The sequence below is a fragment of the Aythya marila genome (assembly GCF_965140915.1).
Source record: "Aythya marila genome assembly, chromosome: 2".
NCBI classification, from domain to species: Eukaryota; Metazoa; Chordata; class Aves; order Anseriformes; family Anatidae; genus Aythya; species Aythya marila.
Genome location: NC_139043.1, coordinates 9,984,399 through 10,002,704, shown reverse-complemented (window position 1 = coordinate 10,002,704; position 18,306 = coordinate 9,984,399). Strand labels below are relative to the sequence as shown.

General features: G+C 36.8%; 1 protein-coding gene across 1 annotated transcript in view; it reads left to right on the top strand.

The window, feature by feature from the left end:
* PTPRN2 (protein tyrosine phosphatase receptor type N2) overlaps positions 1-18,306 on the top strand; it is a 654,334-nt gene that overhangs the window by 401,304 nt on the left and 234,724 nt on the right. Inside the window, exon 12 of the mRNA XM_082755144.1 lies at positions 11,767-11,831. Coding sequence (XP_082611270.1) covers positions 11,767-11,831 — 65 coding nt within the window. The remainder of the gene's footprint in view (positions 1-11,766; positions 11,832-18,306) is intronic.

The following is an 18,306-nucleotide window of genomic DNA, read 5'->3' as shown; positions in this document are numbered from 1 at the left end:
TGAATGCTGGTACAGTTCTGCAAAGATGAAGAGGAACGAAACAGAACTGCCCTCCATCCCCACAGTGTACAGCAAAGCAATAGAAGGGCACCGGGGAAATTCAAATTATGAAACATTCTTGATGAAATATTAATAAAACCATACTATGGTCTTAATTGCTATAATTTAACACCCTGTATGGTATAAATATTTTAGAAACATGGTAAAATGGAACATTAAGAAGGGGTCAAGGGATAATAATATACATTCATCTGGATTGGTGGAGATGTATACCTCATACTTAATTTATGTTTATATTGCTGTTCTGTAGTCATTTCTGAAGCGTAGTGGGTGGAATAAGCAATATGTATATATCTTATGTTGAGACATATATGTTATGTATGTTACATGCATATGTTTGGATTGGTGTAGGACCCTGGTGTATTATATATATATAATATATATATTATTTGTATGTGTAAGGAATTTAAAATTGCTTTCACAAGAGCATCCTTTCCTTTAGAAATCAGTCATGGATCCAGCAGGCTACAAATGAGGAGTCAGAATATATGCAAACCATTTCCTCACAAAATTATTTCCTGAGGAAGTTGTTGTCTGTACTGGCCTTTTGATAGTTCCTTCGCTTCTCCAGTAGCAAATACTTATTGTAAGGTGCATGCAGTGGAAGCTATAGAAACCTGCCTGTGCAGAGGCAGGGGAGGGTGCTGCATGGATGGCTTCATGCATAGCCCTAGGTGGCCTTAGAACCTGTCCTGGTGGGAGAAAGTCTGCCTGCCCAAATGGAACAAACATCTCACCAAGCTTTTAACTCTCCTATAGATTTTCACCCCATAAGGAAGCTATTGTGCTAATTTTTGCAGAAAATGGCATACAGAAATTGCTTGAAATTGCTGACACTCTAATAGTGACCTATGCCCGTGTATGCATAAAGTGCATAGTCATTTCATTTACATTTATCGTAAATTGTATGCAGTAATGATTTCTATGTGTTAAATTGCATAATCCATACAAGTCTGACAGTCTCATAAAGGCTGTGGGCCGATGTCCTCTTCTGAATGCATCAATGCCAATGAAAGTTGTTTTCGTACCCTTGACAGAGGTTACCTTTGCCTCGTATCTGGTATCAGATGGTGGAACTGCCTCTGCCATTGCTCTGTAAACCATGTCAGTCAAAGTTTACCAGGAAAGCTCAGAAAGTACAAATGGAAGATTTTTTGCTAATGATGCACATTTTGTCAAAAGGATGAAGGAGTACTCATAAGAGTGCGTAGCTGGCATTTTAAGTGACAGTAAATGTTTTTACCTGCAGGGCTACCTCTTGATAAAGAGTATTACTCCACAACCTCCCACTCTCAATTAATCTTCTTCAGTTCTAATATTTCTTCAGTTTCTTAATGATTTCTTTTTAAAAATGTGACAGAAATGCTTTTCTTTCTGAATGTACAATTTCCCCACAAAGTGGACAGAGCTCTGAAATACAGAATGGCATTTTGCCCAACAAGAGGTTTATAATCTGACCTATAATCCACTAGGGTTGAACAGAACCTACAGGGAGCAGGGAAACCCAGGTATCCTTTTTAACACTTTGTAAAGAAGTCTGAAAAAATGTTTTCAGAGCATTGTTAGAGGAGAGACAATGCCAGCAGAGACTCATGCCAATACGCACTGGGTTAAGCCTACTGCAAAAGAGAGATCTCCCCATCACTCCAATTACAGAAAAGGAAAGCTTTGCTTTTGCTTCCAGCAGTTCTGGGAGAGCTGATCATAGTGCCCTTTCCTGCCATTTCTCCTTATTTTAACCCCTGCCAATAAATCTCTTCTGCTCCTCTAAACATTAAAGCGGGGAAAGTGCTGCAGCTTTTAAAGGATTTATAAGGCTTAGCTGATCACATCATTTCCTGTGCCAAAAAACAAAAAACATAAGAGAAAGAATGCTGTGTGGATGGATGTTGCTTTGGTATCCTGCTATTTTATTACCTAATATTAATTCTTTGTCATTTTATTCCTGTCTGTAGCTATTCACTGTCTCCAGATGTTTGGTAGATTTAAGGCCATTTGCACAGGAACCACCTGTTAGTTTTGTGTTGCACAGTGTTATATGCTTGAGGTTCCTGGCTCTGAGAAGAATAGGTGATACATTAATAACAATTAATAATTAACAATAACAACATTAAGAAGAAGAAGAAGAAGAAGAAGAAGAAGAAGAAGAAGAAGAAGAAGAAGAAGAAGAAGAAGAAGAAGAAGAAGAAGAAGAAGAAGAAGAAGAAGAAGTTATTATGTAATAATAGTAGAGATAGTAATATTTTGAGTATGACTTCAGCAATCCTTTCTGCCTAAAGTAAGGATGGTTGTGGGAAAAAGAAAATGTAGAAACGCTCACTGGGTTTTTTGGTGTACAGGATTTGTACTTCTGATAGCTACTCAACAAACTCTGAAGAAAAACCTTCTGAGACTGGCAATAAGGGCTTTAACCTTTCCCTGTAAAGCTGTCCCCATGGCCTGCAAAGTAACAATTCTTCACATACATAGGTCTTTTCCGTTAAATCCTTCTCATCGTTCCTATCAAATGTGCATACATGTGCACACATGCATATGCAAATTATATAAATGCATTTAGGACTCAGTCATTTCTGTAGACAAGCATTCATCCTCTTATTTCGTACTTCACCAATCCAACAGTAAACATGATGCTTTTTTATTATGTGATTAAAGTGCTCTTAAAAAAACATTGGGCCAGTATTTTGGAATTTACAATCAGGTTTTCCAGAATCTTCCACTTTTTGCTTTTTTTTTTTTTTTTTTTGAAGTAACTCTTTAAAGCTAGCAAAATCGCCTTCCAGATTTTCATTGTAATAGTATTATGAAAAATCATTATGAGTAATGATAGGCAAGTTAACATCATCCCTGTTCACTCCCACCTGAAAGCTTTATTGTGACTCTTGTTACTAGTGGCATCCTTGGTAATAAATATTTTCATTTTATGCTGAGGGCACAGCAAATAGATTTTGTTAGTGAATGACCTTGTGCATTAGCTGTGTTATTCATGATTTAGTGAACCAGTCAGTTGAAATATTGCTAATGTTTTCCCAACTCAGTCTTGTTACATTTGTGCCATGAGGATGACATTAAGTGTAGTTGCAGATGAATAACAAATAGCATGGCTTGTAGTCTTGTTTTGGATCATTAAAGAAATGAACCTAGAGGGTACTGCTTTATTAACTGTGGAAGTTGAAGAAAAAAATGGGAAAAAAATGACAGTTCTTGCATGTGTATTTATTAAAAATAGAGACAGTTTGGCATGCTGAGAATTAGTGGTATTGCCCCTTAAATTTCTCATATACCAAAGCAAACACGCTACAGCATCTACAGGCTGTAGTGTGCTTTACACACTACCTTTCAGGCTGTTACCATGAGAAGTCTCCAAGTGGTATAAACAGGAATGCTAAAAAAGTATAGCATAATGAAGATGAGGCTTACCAGCTAGAAGCCGATATGTGTACTTTTAAATATTCTGTGTTGTAATACCAAAGAGGGTCAGTGTACTTACCAGGGTAGTCTTCAGAGGAGTGGAACCCTGCTATAAATGAGCAACAATAGTTCTTAGTTCTCTTTTCCTGAGTCTTTTCATTTGTTTCATATTGAAAAAAAATAATGGAAATGATAGAAAACGTAGCTGGTAGGCTACGTGGTCTAATCCTTTCCCTTGCCTCAATGACATATCCATTTCAGAGAAACCACATAAGTGCAGTTAAAGTCCAGATAGCTGTAATTCTTTAATTTCTGTGAAGCTGCAACCATCATAAGTAGCAACTTCTGAATCACTTTGCTGGTCCTTTCTGCTTAGAAAACACCACAATTAATATTGTTAGAAAAGAGAGAACATGCAAGAAAATATATTTTAGATATTACTCTCCCCAGACACTAGGTAGTTAGACATTTTTGTTCCCATTAGATGGAGATAGCCATAGAAAATTCTAATTTTTCCACTTTTCCTAAAATGCTGAAAGGACAAGGAACAGATCTTACATAGCAGTTTATATTTTTCAAGAGTACAGACAATGCCTATATGAAAACAATAATACACAGAAAGGAGATGCAGTGGATATCCTGAGGGACTAAAATGAGGTATATGGAAGGAGAAAATATTCAAATAGAAGCAAAAAGCAGATACACAACTCTAGAATATGTAGCTGCCCTTGAAAAGCCAACTAACTGTTATCTCAGTGTTTGATTTTATGTAGTATTTTCATCACAAGAAAATTAAAACAATCTGTTAAATCCTTAACTATAAATAAAAGAAGGCAGCTAAACTGGTCTTCTATAATGCTATTCCAAAATCCTGTTCATTTTAAAGGAAAAAGAAGCAGCTTTGGCCTTAAGCTCATTTTATGGAGTGTTATATTTTCCACAGTGTTGTGAAGGTGAGGAGGCAAAGCCTTTCCCGCACTAGGAAAAGCTGAGAGAGATCCAGATGGTCCTTCTTACCCTCCATCCCCTGGGACCACAAAGCTTGCCTTGTAATTTGTAAATGTTAAGGCTGAACATATGATGGTGAAGTTTAATGTTAAGCTGACTGGGACTTTAAAAAGTACAATTAAAATGTTGGTCTAGACATTAGCAATCAGCCCAGAAAGGAGATCACTGAGAAAAATGGTCTGCACTTGCATCAGTGCTCATGCTGCATTGGTCTACTTGAATATATTCTGCTCTGGCTTCTGCTCAACATGCTGCAGTGTTTTATCTGAGTTTTCTGTATGGAGATGAAACTTGCCATACTTTATTTGCCAACTCTTTATTTTTTTACCAAATCTTTATTTGAACAAATTTTAATGTTTTGGTTTCTGATTCCCCATGGTGGAACAACACTGTTGTTGTTTGTTTGTTTGTTTTTTCATTTTCTGCTAACACGGGCTGAACTGTAATATTTACCTTTATTTACCTATTTAAAGGTAATATTTATCTTTAGCTGTAAATATTGGATCCATATTTTAAGTATGGAAGCAAATTATTATACATACATACACTGTATAAAGCATAAGGAATCATGCAACATGTAATTATTACTGATAAAGTGGTTAACAGTATTAAAAGTTGTCATTGTTGAAAAATCATTGAAGTATGTTCTTTATTGTAGAACATACACTACTAAAACATGGTTATTTTTATTCTTAGTAATATATATTATATATATAAAATACTCTTCTGTTGATGCATATAGACATATAATTTAGGAGACTATTTTTGAAAATGGGTTTCTGAAGCTCTGCAAGACAGTATCTACAACAGATAAAGGATATGCATTTCTACAATGCTAATTCATATAAACTGGTATTGTTTATACTTCAGGAACACAACCCTTGCATTGTATTGGGTTTTCTTGGCAAGGGTTTGGTAGCAGTGGGGCTGCAGGGTTGGCGTCTGTGAGAGGAGTCCAGAAGCTGCCCCAAGTTGATACTGTGCCTTCGAAGCTCCTCTCTGTAGCTGTTAAGTCTGTAAGGCTGTTTTACTGCTGAAGTATTTTGGAGCTTGTATATATACATTTCTTACAAGGGTTTGCCTGTGGAAAAAAAAAAAAAAATGGATTGGTTGACCCAAGATATTTACATATGTATCTCATTTATATGATCATATATATTCATCATATATGTTTCTATATGATGAGAAAATGATACCTATCTCAAGATGAGATAAGTCAACCTCAGGTGATACCTGTTTGCTCCTTGTGACTAGTGAAGGAACTTTAACTGACATTTTAATTGAGACAGATAGAGTAAGCAGAGAGGGATCCCGCTATTAACATAAATGCTCCGGAGAAATGCGAGAATATTATCTAATATATACCAAACTCCTTTACTATAACTTAAATATCATATTTTAAAATAGTAGTGTGCTCATTTTAAAGAACATATACGAGAAAACATATAATTGAGCAGCTATTTATTAAATCAGTAAAAATAAATCAATACAAGCAGTCAGGCAAAAAGAATATGCTTAAAATACATGTCTAATCTATGCAAACAGAGAGCTATGTGAGGTCCTGATATATTAGATCTTTGCAGCTCTCAGCTTCAATATTATCTGTCCATGGGACTCTGGGGACATGGGAGGTAAATGTTTTAGAGAAGAAAAAGTGACGTCATTTTAGTGAAAGGGTTTAAAAAAAACATACAGATCTTGCTAGCTACTCAAGTATGCACCAATTTTTCTCTTATGGTAGTATGCAGTGCTATTTGCCTGACAAATTGAGTTTTTGTGTATTTTTTAACAGAATTAAAGACAAACAGAGAAGGAAAATTCCTTGATTGTGTACATGTAGATTTGTCTATCTTGTACCAAAAACTGTGAGATTCCAAAGGTGCACTGGGAGTGGTGAACACTGCCTGAATTTCCATCTGTTAGTTTTATTGGCTAGAGCAGGTTGTAAAGGATGTGTGCCCTGAAAATTGCTGGAGATGCAAACGATATTTTAAATTACTCCAGGCAGCAAGGTACTGCGTCTGAGCAGATTGAAAGCTGAAATGTTGATATCAGAAATTAAATTAATGCACGTGAGATTGAAACAATATCTAATTAAAATCATTTGAAAAATGACTTGAAAATTGAATATGACATAATATTTAGCAGGCTGTCGCTAGTGCAGATATGTGGCTTTGACTTCTCTGTAACCATTTTCATTCTAGGCCTGGCTGCCAGTTAACTAGAAATTACATATGAAGCTACAATCTCACTTCATCACCCAGTAACGAATGGAGGACAAAATACCTTTTGCCCACAGCCTGTAAACTTACTTGTCCATCACTAACTGAATCGTAAAATTGGGTAAAAGGAACCTTCTTCTCCTTGTATCTACTTCAGTTAGTCATTTTTGTTCCTAGCTGGAGCATTTTGGATTCTTATGTTGTGTTTCATGACTTATTTACTTGCAGCCTGGTTCTACTCTTGCCTAGGGAGAAGAGTTCACAGGGTGCATCTCCTAGAAGGAGAGCCCAGGGAGGCGCATAGGTGTATGCTGTTCTTCTGAACATGGGGGTACCTAAGTATCTAATTCAAAGTTCATTAAAATTCACTTTAATTACTTCCAACAACAACAAGTACAGCAGGTGGGAAAACCAATATAACATATCCAGATATCCAATATTCTAAAAAACTTAGAGAGTGCTGAACTGCCTGTGTCTTTTTTAAATCTGCTTCCTTTCATTTAGTGGTGTGAATGCCTCAGCAGTTTCAGGAGGTGCATCAACCATGCAAAAGCAGGCTTACCCTGGGACTTCTCAACAGAAAGGCTGAGCATTATGGGAATCCGTTTTCATTGAATCACAAGAGACAAAGGCTTTTGTATCTGCCGTGTATGCAAGCCACCCATGTGCATGGGTCCACCAGGCATAAAGACAGACTTTCTTGTTCACTTTATAAAAAAAAACTTTCTATATAATCTGAAGGTAGGGCAGGAGGAAGCAAAAACTAACTTGGTGTAAATAAAGGCAACATCTGCTTGTGTTAGATTTGGGAAATGTGTTTAAAAGTTTAAAGCTGTAATAAATACCATCTTCCTGGATTTCCCTTCCTCCTTTTCCCTTTTCTTTCCTCAAAGACAGGAAAATAGATGAAATTATTCTGAATGCGTCTTTATGAAAGGGGCATTACAACAAAAATATGGAAAGAGGACGGTTGGTATAGAATTCATCAGACAGTAAATCTGAATTAATTTATCTCTATCGTTTTATTGACTGGAGGTCCAGTCAATATAGTTAGTGAGTCCAGGGCATGAATTGACTTATTCTAAAATGGGCATATAATAGAGGTCAGGGGAATTGTATGTCTGTAAGTACTTTTGTTTTTTGTGTTTAATTAGGTAAAACACACCCTCAAAGTAAGATTCACAGCAGAAAAATAAAGTATCCTAGTGAGTGACACCATCTTCCCATAAATACTTTTCATACTTAGGATGGTTTCTTCCCTGGAGTGGGTAAATCCTGCAGCACTGCAGGAGATGGACTGCAAAAGCCTCCTGCAGAAACCCTTCCCTCATCCCAATTGTGCCAGTGTGCACGCCGCTCCCACAAGTACACCGAAGGGTGCAGTTGTGCTTGGCAACCTGCTTTAAAGCAAAGCTTTGTGAACTACTCATTTCTTAGTACTTTCTTCTTCCAGAAGTGCTGTAATGAGACTGGAGGTCTGCTCAAAGCCATCTGTAACTTGCTTCTCCTAATAACCAACAGGCTCTGAGGTCAAACCTGCCAATGACAAAACTAGGCACTCAAATTCCTGACTATGCCACTGCCGGATAACTTTGCTGAAGGAAATAAATGTTAGCCCTCAGAAAACACATCAGACCTCCCTCCGGTTAGTGAAGACTATGAACAGTGACAATCGCTACCCTTAAACACTCAGTAACACCCTCATCGTGCTCTCTAATAGAGCAAAGCCATTAAGTTGTCCCCATTGTAATTTAGATCACAGAAGAGACTTCCACAGATTTTTTCAGGTTAAAATAACTGGTATACAGAGAGTAGGCAAAATTATTCCACTGTAGCTACGTGCTTAATTATATGGAATACTGCATAAATTGTCAAGTGCAAAGAATTATTCTGATAAATTAAAATACTAATTAAATAGGCTATTGCAGAATTTTGAGAACATTATAGGGCTCCGCTTCTCCAGGTAATTTGCATATCCTTCATCTAGTGAATTTAATTTAAAGGCCTCCTTTTTTGTGTGTTTGGAAGCCCTTTTTGTTTCAGTGGAAGATTAAAAAAAAGGAGATTTATATGTAGCTAACTGGGTTAGGATTTTTTTTTTCTTCTTTATTTATTTATTTATTTATTGAGTAGCTATTTTTATTATTCTTCTTTGCTGATGAGTGTGCATGAGTCCTGCATTATTATTTCTGGACCATAAGCCATGGCCATAAAATATCAACTTTTGTGGAATGTGTAATATACCATGTTACCTAGGATTATTGTTTCTAGTTCATGACATTGCAGCAAAAACATTGTCTGCTGAATATTTGTATTGGAGTACAAACTCGTAGGTACTACACTAAAATACCCTTTAAAATGTAGACCAGTTTTCAAAGGATTAGTAGATTGTTCTAAATATCTGAATCTAATATCCCACCACTCCTTCCTCATCTATTTATAGGCTATCGACTGTGTTTTGTCTTAAATTCTCAACTACAGATAGCAAAAGTTAAGAAGTTCTATTCAATGTTCAGCAGCTTCAAGCAGCATCTCAATATGTGGTTGACGCTTTAGCCTTGGCACCACTGTTTTTGACAGAATTTGTTGACCTTCCTGAACTGCTTGTGGAGTTCAAGGGTAGCTAAAATATGCTCCTGTACACGCCTGGAGTGAAGATGCTGGAGACAGTTGGCTGTCTCTCTCTCCACAATCTGACAGTGCCTGAGTTGACCATTTTCAGGTTCTGATTTAATCAGTAACACATCGTGACTTCATGCCTCTTAATTTCAGCAGGGTTTATGTTAGCATGACTGTCAGAGCTGTCCTTTTTCTTTTAGCCAATATCAAGGGGGAAGGGAGTGTTAAATACACTTTATGTAGCAAAGCTTCAGAAAATAAAGTCTGCAGGAAACCCGTGAGAAGAAGGTTGGTCAAATATGTGATAGTAATTACAAAACCCAGTGATTCAGCAGACCTAGTATTTTCTGTCACCTATTCGTGTGATAGAAAATTATACACTGGGATTTAAGCCTTTTTGTTTACTTGTACATCATTTATTTTGCAGCCACTTTGCTCCAACATTTTATTTATCCCAAACTACTGAAGAATGATTTTTCAGACTCCAGTTTATTTGAAGGACGCCACAGAGCCTCTTGTTTTTATAAATCTTCTAAATTTTTGCATTTGTTAGAAATCTGCCGTTACATGTTGGGTGAGAGACTGTTGGTGTGCTAGATTGGCACATCTTTCAATGACGTAGCACATCCAAAGAGGCAAATGTCAGCATGGCAGGTCATCAGCCATGCATGAAGCAACACAGTCTAGAGTCCATCTCAAGGATGAAAATCAAGCTTGGTTGCAAAGATTTACTTTTTGGAAATTGCTACTGCACAACATATATAACAAAAGAAATACTAAAAGCCTCAAATCATGTGATCCAGGCAGCTCTGCTTGTAGTGCAGTCCCAGTGACTCTGGGTGGGATAAATATGTTTGTGAATGTGTAAAGCATGGTATAACTATTAAGTATATGAGTATTGTGCCTATTTTTTAGGCTCAAATCCAGCAAACCATGTGTTTGGTCTAGGGACTCCATGCTCCCATCAGCTCAACAGCTGGGTCAAAAAGCTGGACAGAGCTTTCCTCTCCATTTAAACCATGTGAAAAATTCATCCCTTGATGGAGGAAGTCAGGAAAGTTTCTTGGTATTACAATTGCTTGAATTTTTACATTTGATTCTTTGCACATATGAAGCCTTACAAAAATAATTTCACATTTTGGATATATGAGGTGAAAATGAGACCTGATGAAATGACTCGCCTCTGATATAAATTTGAGTCATTTGGGTTGCACTTTAGACAAACTAAATAAAACATCAGCTCACAATATTGTTTCTAAGAACTGTCTGCTGCAACGTGATTTTTTCTGAATGTTTCAAGCAACAGCAATTAAAGCGTATTTTTCCAAAATGAAAACAACAAAAAAGATATTTTTTCAGCAGTAATTTAACTGTTTATGATATATTCTGACACACTTCTTGTGCTTTCTGGTAGGAATATTTCCCTCAGCCAACATAAATTGAGAAGCTAAGTCTGTCCCAATTGTCCTAGTAATCAATGGAAAGAGAAGGGTGCCTCCTGATGTGTGTAAGATATGTGGAATGACTCACCGTATTAAATGTCCATCTCTTTCCATTGACTGCAGAGAGAACCTAGATGACTCACTTGGATTAGATAGTCAATGACTAGACGGCTAAAGTAAGGAGAGTTTAATACGGCTGTAAGGTTTCATTGTTATTAGTAAATAAAACAGGCCAGGAGTCTGTTTTTTTGGCCAGGAGTCCAACTGACACAGTGTGCATCTAGATAGTTAACATCTTCCTGTCCAAAACAGGGTGACCTTACCCATACTCTCAGCTGAAAATAATCTCATACGTGTTTAGTATGGGCAATAGTGCTCAAGTCCATGCCCAGGACATTTTTAGGTTACAAGTACAGATGTAGTTTTAGTTATTACTATCTCTATTTTATATTTCTATGCTGTTTTATACTTGATTATTTTTGGATGCTTTTACTGATATGGAAGCTGATAAATATGAAAATATCTCAATTTTAGAAAGAAAAATATTGTGCATCACATTCCAGTGTTGTCAGATAAACTATTTATCTTCCCTGCTAGGTGAGACTGTCATTTATTCTGAAATGTCTTACACAGTGACAGTTCCGTTGCAGTGGTAAGATGCTGCTCTGCTCCTTGCTGCAAGAAAGTGTGAAGCTTCTACAAAAGAGAACTTCCCATATATATTGTGCATGTGTTAAATATGTGATACTCTGTATACAAGGGAGCAAAAATTAATTTGGCTTGCTTTTTTATATAACAGTGAACAATTAATGGCACACTTATGTATTCAAAACACTGAATAGATGGAGTTGCTATCAGAGAAAAATATTCCATAGATGGTGTAGGTAGGGACTGTCATGAATTTGATGATGGAGGATAGGAAGGAAGGTTGGTTATATTATAAGTGCTGCAAAAATGTGCATATTTCAGCTTTCCCATAACTCTTTCAATCTTAATTTTCCTTGCAGCCCTGAACAAAGAGAAGCTTGAGAAAACAACTGGGCTGAGAATTTTGCAGACTGGCGTGGGGGAGGTAAGTGGCTTGGGGGCATTTTACACTCTCAAAAACATTTTAATTGTTGTGGTTTTTTTTATGAAATCCTGGAGCTCATGAACGTTTGTGAACTACCAGTCTGATAGTGCTAAGGGCCTTTTTATGATACAGTTGCATCTGTCAAAATACAATCTGCTGCACAAATAGCACTGTATCCCACAGAGAAAAAAATACCATCCTTATGAGGAAAGTGCAGCCGGCTTTCAGAAATGCAGTTTTTTGCTTTGTTGTATCACAGGAACAAAATCCCCAAAGATGAGCACAGCAATTGAAGTCATTGTATTATTCCCCTTGGTTTTGTTGGAGTGGTAGCTCATCTAGATCAATGAAAGTTTAAATTTGGGGTAAAGTCTCTTCAGCTGTTAGAGAGAATCTGTCAGTGAATGATTTGGTTATTTTGGATGCAACTTGAAACATAAATAAAACGTGTCTGTTATTATGGTGATATCACTAAGCAAAAACTCCACTAAGCAGTTCATCATTTATTAATAAAGATGATGCTATCTGCTAAGAACCTTGTATGAACTACAGTTGATTGCTAATTCTCGTGCTAATTTTGTGTACACAGTTATCTTTTTTTTTTTTCCTTTCCATTTAAGTAATTTTTCTAGTGGTGAATGCTCATAGGGCTAGACAAATGCCTTTTTCTTGTGATTACATTATTCTAAGTATTGAGAATAATGAATAACTTGTAACATACTGAAGGAATTCAACTGTGTTGGTTTTTTTTCCTACTGATTTTTATTTTCGATATTTCTGGTTTTTATAAGTTCATGCTTAAGAACTTACCTTGCCAGTATTTCTGAGATTCTTTGTATAACTTTATTTTCATTTTGAAAAGACTTGGTCCTGAAGAGGCACTATCAGTAAGACATGATGAGATTCTTGGGGTCAAAACTTGAATTTGATCTTCAGAAACAATGTAGGTAAAATCATTAGAAAATGAAAGCCAGCATCTCTCCTTAACTGAAGCTGATTTAACTAGTTGAGGGATTCAAGGGTGCCTCAACTCAAGAGTTGGGAGGTGTATCCTGGAGCATGAATGCACACCTCAGGATGTCTTGACTTCAGGCCAGAGTGAAGCTTGTGTTTGTGGTAATCCCAAGCTTTCTTTTCTGGTAAACAACAGGAGAACTACGACTGTTGCTTATACTATGGAAGCCATATCTAGTACATTTTGTTACCCAGAATTCAATGGAATTCTGCATGCTGATGAAATACCTCCATGTATTTCACTTAATTCCTATCACTGAATGGATTCCAGCTGGCTTACCATTAAATGAACTGTTATTTTATACATATAACAGTCAATGGAGAAAGAAAGGACTTTCAGGCATTTGAAATGCAAGGAATCGCCACCTGTTAAATGCATCATTAATCCATGTTGTAATAATATGGTTGTTGTAAACATGGTAGTCTAAGCATGTATTGGCAACATAGCTTCAAGGAGCTCCTAGTTCTTTTAAGACCAGCTGGTAGGACTGGGAAAAATTGAAAGCTTTTAGGCTAGAGATCTCCTTACTCTGGTTCTTGTGCTTGGGCTAGTAAAAGTAGTCACTTGTCACTGCAGAACTCACCTCTCATATATTTAGGTTATCATATTTTTTTAATGGTGACACTACTTGATTTAATAAAGCCTTTGACAGAAACTTGTGTTGCACACTCTGCCAAATATGTATTTTTAGAAGGCAAAAAGTGAAAATGAATTAACAAAAGAGAAGAAGACATTTGAGGCCTAATATATTACAGGTTACATTTGGAAAAATTAAGGTGATGGAAGAGCATTTATTCAGCTGTTTATATATATATATTTTTCTGTTAGATGTGAATTCTTCCAGTTGTGTATATTCCTGTTTCTATGTCTTATCACTTATGATTGTGTACATAATGAATACATTTCTGCAGTCTCACCTACATGAAAAATAATGGAGTGCTGTAACCAAGTTGTTTCTTTGTTGATAGAGTATCAGATTCAGTTTACTTCAGGTTAAATCAAACTATGTTAATCCATTTCTGCAGTGTGTTATTGATTCATCCTGGTGTTTAACAACATTGAAATAGCAAAGTACATATTTTAACACAATGAAAAAAAAAAATTATTGAATAAGGAGATTTTTAGCTTCACACTGTAAGAATAAATGTATATGTAATACTAACTGTAAATTTCAATCAAGATACTCAGATCTATTCTAGTACTTAGAATAAACTTCAGTTTCAGAATGAGAAATGGCCTTTTTGTTTGGACAGTAGGTCAGATTCATGACAAAATTAATGGATATAAAATCTTCACATGCGGGACTGTAAAATAAAAGGGATTATTTTGTATGGCAAGTTTCATATCTGAAATAGCTCAAGAGAAAAATGGCTGAGATACTGGTGGCAAATGGAACAGCTATATAAACAAATACAGGAACTGTTCTAAGCTCAGTAATAATTCATGTGTTGCTCTGGACAGTGGAATCTGGTTTAGGTCTTGGTCTCTTATGAACAGGATTTGTGCTAGAAACATTTAGATGCCAGGCTTTGGGTGAAGGAAACTCTCTCTTATAGTGAGGAGAAATGCTTTGGTAGAAGGAAATGTTCTCTCTCTTATGGAGAGGTGAAATGCTTCTCAGAGCTCCTCAGCCTCTCTCTCAAGAAAAGCATTTCAAAAGCAGCAATACAATTCACGCCAAGTTTACTGAACCATTCAGGCAACTCTAGGAAGGGCTGATGAATTCCTATTATGCCACTGCATAAACATGTGCCATACAGTCATTAACAATATGGGTCTGAAGTTTACCACTGTTACAACGCACTTCATTATCCCTATGTCATACAGAAGATTTCCACAGCCTCAGTGAGTCTTTTGGATACAGCTGAATTTAGCTGCACTGTGTAAGTTTAGAGTAGGTTCTGGCTCTAATTCAGGAGGAATAAAAATGAGTTCATTATCTGCAAGAAAAGCAGTTCATGTGTCAGGATGTTAGCTTAAAAGCTCTATACATTTCATGTTAAGGTTTGGTTGATATATATATTTCTTCTTCCTCGGGGATCTTCAAAAGCCACCTGGACATGAACCTGGGCACCCTGTTCTAGGTGGCCCTGCTGGAGGAAAGGGTTTGGACCAGGTGACCTCTGGAGGCCTCCTCCAGCATCAGCCATTCTGTGATGTAGTGCAAGGCATGGTCTGGTAACTAGTGCAGATAAGCAGAGCTTTTAGGTCATTGCAGAACAACAGACCCTTACTGCAAACAGACCCTTTTACAGCAAATTTGCTTCAACATCTAACATTTGCTGTCAGAATATTCAGGGTTCTGGAAAGCCACAGAGTTGGACTGCGATTTGAGATGCTGTGCATCACTCCTAAAGAGCTAATTATTTTGGCACCTATCTCTTTTGTAAGATGGCTATACCAGAAAAAAAAAAAAAAAAAAAAAAAAAAAAAGTAATAACTGCTGTAGAGAAAACCAGTGCCAATGTAAAAATCCTGAAGATGTGTGCACATCGCTATAGTACCAATTACCTATGGCATTGTATTTGCCAAGACATCTATTTTCTACTCACAGTTTTCCAGCACCTACAACACTCTGAAACTCCTAAATGGTAGCCCTCCAAGGTTTGCTTGAGTCATTCTCAGACATTGGGATGGGTTGCCCAGGGAGGTGGTGGAGTCACTGTCCCTGGGGGCATTCAAGGAAAGGTTGGACGTGGTGCTTAGGGACATGGTTTAGTGGTGACATGGGTGGTAGGGGGATGGTTGGACCAGATGATCTTGAAGATCTCTTCCAACCTTAATGACTCTATGATTGTCATGTATGGTGTTTGTGCGTCACAAATTCATCATGAGATTTTCACACCTTCCTGGTTATTCAGATAGGATGTAGATGCCTTTGAGGTATTTTCTTTTGATCTCCCCCTTGTGAAGCAAATCTCTACAGTCCTAAGGTCACCTTTAGTAGTTCAAGAACCTCCCATGGTTGAGTGTATGTGAAAATGTAAGCGTAAATATTGTTGTATCTGTTTCCTATTTACAGAATGCTATAAGAGGCTTGGCACTGGTAAGAAGCCTGAATAACCAAACTGCAGGACTCATTCTCATGTCTCCCAAAGTGACAGGGAGTGTTGTGTCCCATGTGGAGGGTGCTGCATGACTCCAGCTGAGTTCAGGGTTCAGCAGGGCTGGGATCCCCATCCCATGCAGAGGTCATCCCACTGGGCTTGTACCCAGGAGCTTCAGCAGCTCTAGGGAGCTCGGCAGGCACCAATATCCATGGGCCCACACAGAGTCCACTGGGCGACCTGGAAGTCCTTCCAAAACCTTTAGGAATTTAACCACTTTTTTTTTTTTTTTTTTTTTTTTTTTTTCCCCCCTCGCCTTTTAAGCACTTTGAAATTATTACAAAACCACAGTATTTCTCAGTTCAGTGCCACTCTGAGTTTAGCTGTGATCAGCGTTTCTCTGGTTCAATCCCAGTTCCAGTTCAAGAAATATTCAAATGGTTGTTCAAATACATGCAAAAATAACTGCTTAAGCCAGCTTTCAGCTGAAATTTCCACAATTTCAAGTCGGGGTCTCCAATGGCTCAAGAAATCATAATGTTTCGAATCAGGTTTGGGGGGCTAGGAGTGTGATTCAAATAATAATGTTTCTGAATTAAGGCCCAAAACAAACCAAGGGAATGGCACAGTCTCTGACCTGGTAAAACTGCACCCACCCTGGAATATATTATTTTAAATTAACACAAAATATACTTATCACTCAACCTGTAAATATGTTTGTAGAATTTGAAACATTTTTCTAACATTATGACCGATATACAAATTTTAAAAGTTTTTTAAACAAAGCAGAATTAACCCAAAATATATGTGAAATGAACATTTCACCATATCTATAGATGTTCTAAAATAGATCAGTGATATTTTGGTGTTTTGGGATATTCACAATTATAGAAATTTTGATAGGCCTAGAATTATATTGATATTGCATAAAGTGATGTTATTACAATAAACAAAATAAATGTGCATTTAAAAACTCTAGTTTTTTCTTTTGCATTTGCAACTAGAATTTGCATTCTAGTGAGGCTAGAAGATTTGCAATAATAATGTGCAATCTTTGGGAGAGGTCAGATTTCTAAATTATTATCTCTCATTTTTGCCAGATTTTGTCATTAATGTCTGTGTATCCAGATGTGATCCAGAATGATATTGGAGTTTAGTTCCTTTAAAAAAATAGAGTGAGTGAAGAACTTGACAAATCATTTGCCAAAGAGTAAGGTACCATTTTTTTTCTGATCTTCTCTGACTGCTGAGTAGCATCTCCAATGGTTGGCTTTTGGCTTGCAAAGCCCAAATTATCCAGGGACCTATGCTAGCTGACTTTCTTACAGTGCCATCTTTGCAATGCTCCTGATATGCAACAGGTATGTTACCCAGAGGTGGTGCACTGACATAGAAAGAGACATTGGACCCAAGGTCACTTAGCTCTGATATGGACAGCAATGTAGCCACGGGTTGGGGGGGGGGGAGTGTGGAAAGGACAAAAACAAAAAACTAACATAGCTAAGGGATCAAAAAATCAGATTCATTTTTTCCTTGGTACTTGCAACGTGTGATCACATATCCTGCAGCAGGCTCTCAGTGTTGGCTGTTGCTAATTGGTGTGGCTGTGTTGTTTAAGAGTTGAACAGGGTTTTCCAGGAGGACAGTGTTTTGGACCAACAAACATTGCTATGGGCAAGGCACGCTTCAGGTCACAGATGGATTCTTTGCCTTATGGCATGTAACTGTAGGGCTACGGAGACAGGAAAAATAATTAAATGAAAAACTTCAAGGAGTACAATCTTTGAAATATTCTTGGCAAAGACAAAATGAGGATGATTTACTTTATTCCCTCTACCCCCACTCACAAATTTAGATTCTAAAGCTGTGTAATCCTTAAAAACTCATAGATTATATATTAAATAGAATTCTACTAGTTATATACATCTTTTATGGAGTCTTACTGACAGTGAATAATATCGCGCTCTTACAGTTTTGTGAATATACATGTATTGTAGACTGATACTAATCAGAAGTTGGTCATAAAACAGCATTTAAAAGTAATGCTTCAAGGGCTTTAAGAAATAAAGCTAAACAGAACATTAAATTTCTCCAAAGAGAATGATGGAGCTCTATGGCTCATTTATTTAAGATCTTGTATGTTTTTGCAAAATGCATTTTAGCTAATATTTAGAGATAATGTTAATGCTATTTATTAACTATTCATTATGGTACATAGCCCACTAGAGGGCTGCTTTTCTAATAAATTGCATCCAGAGTGTTAATAAATGGCAAAATAAAAACAAAAAATATACACCATAATATATATATATTGTTTTACCCCATTATTTTGTCATATACCTTCTGTGACTGCATTTTGTATGCAGGACATTCTTAAACAATACAAATCATGGCCAAAACTCTGCAAATATTT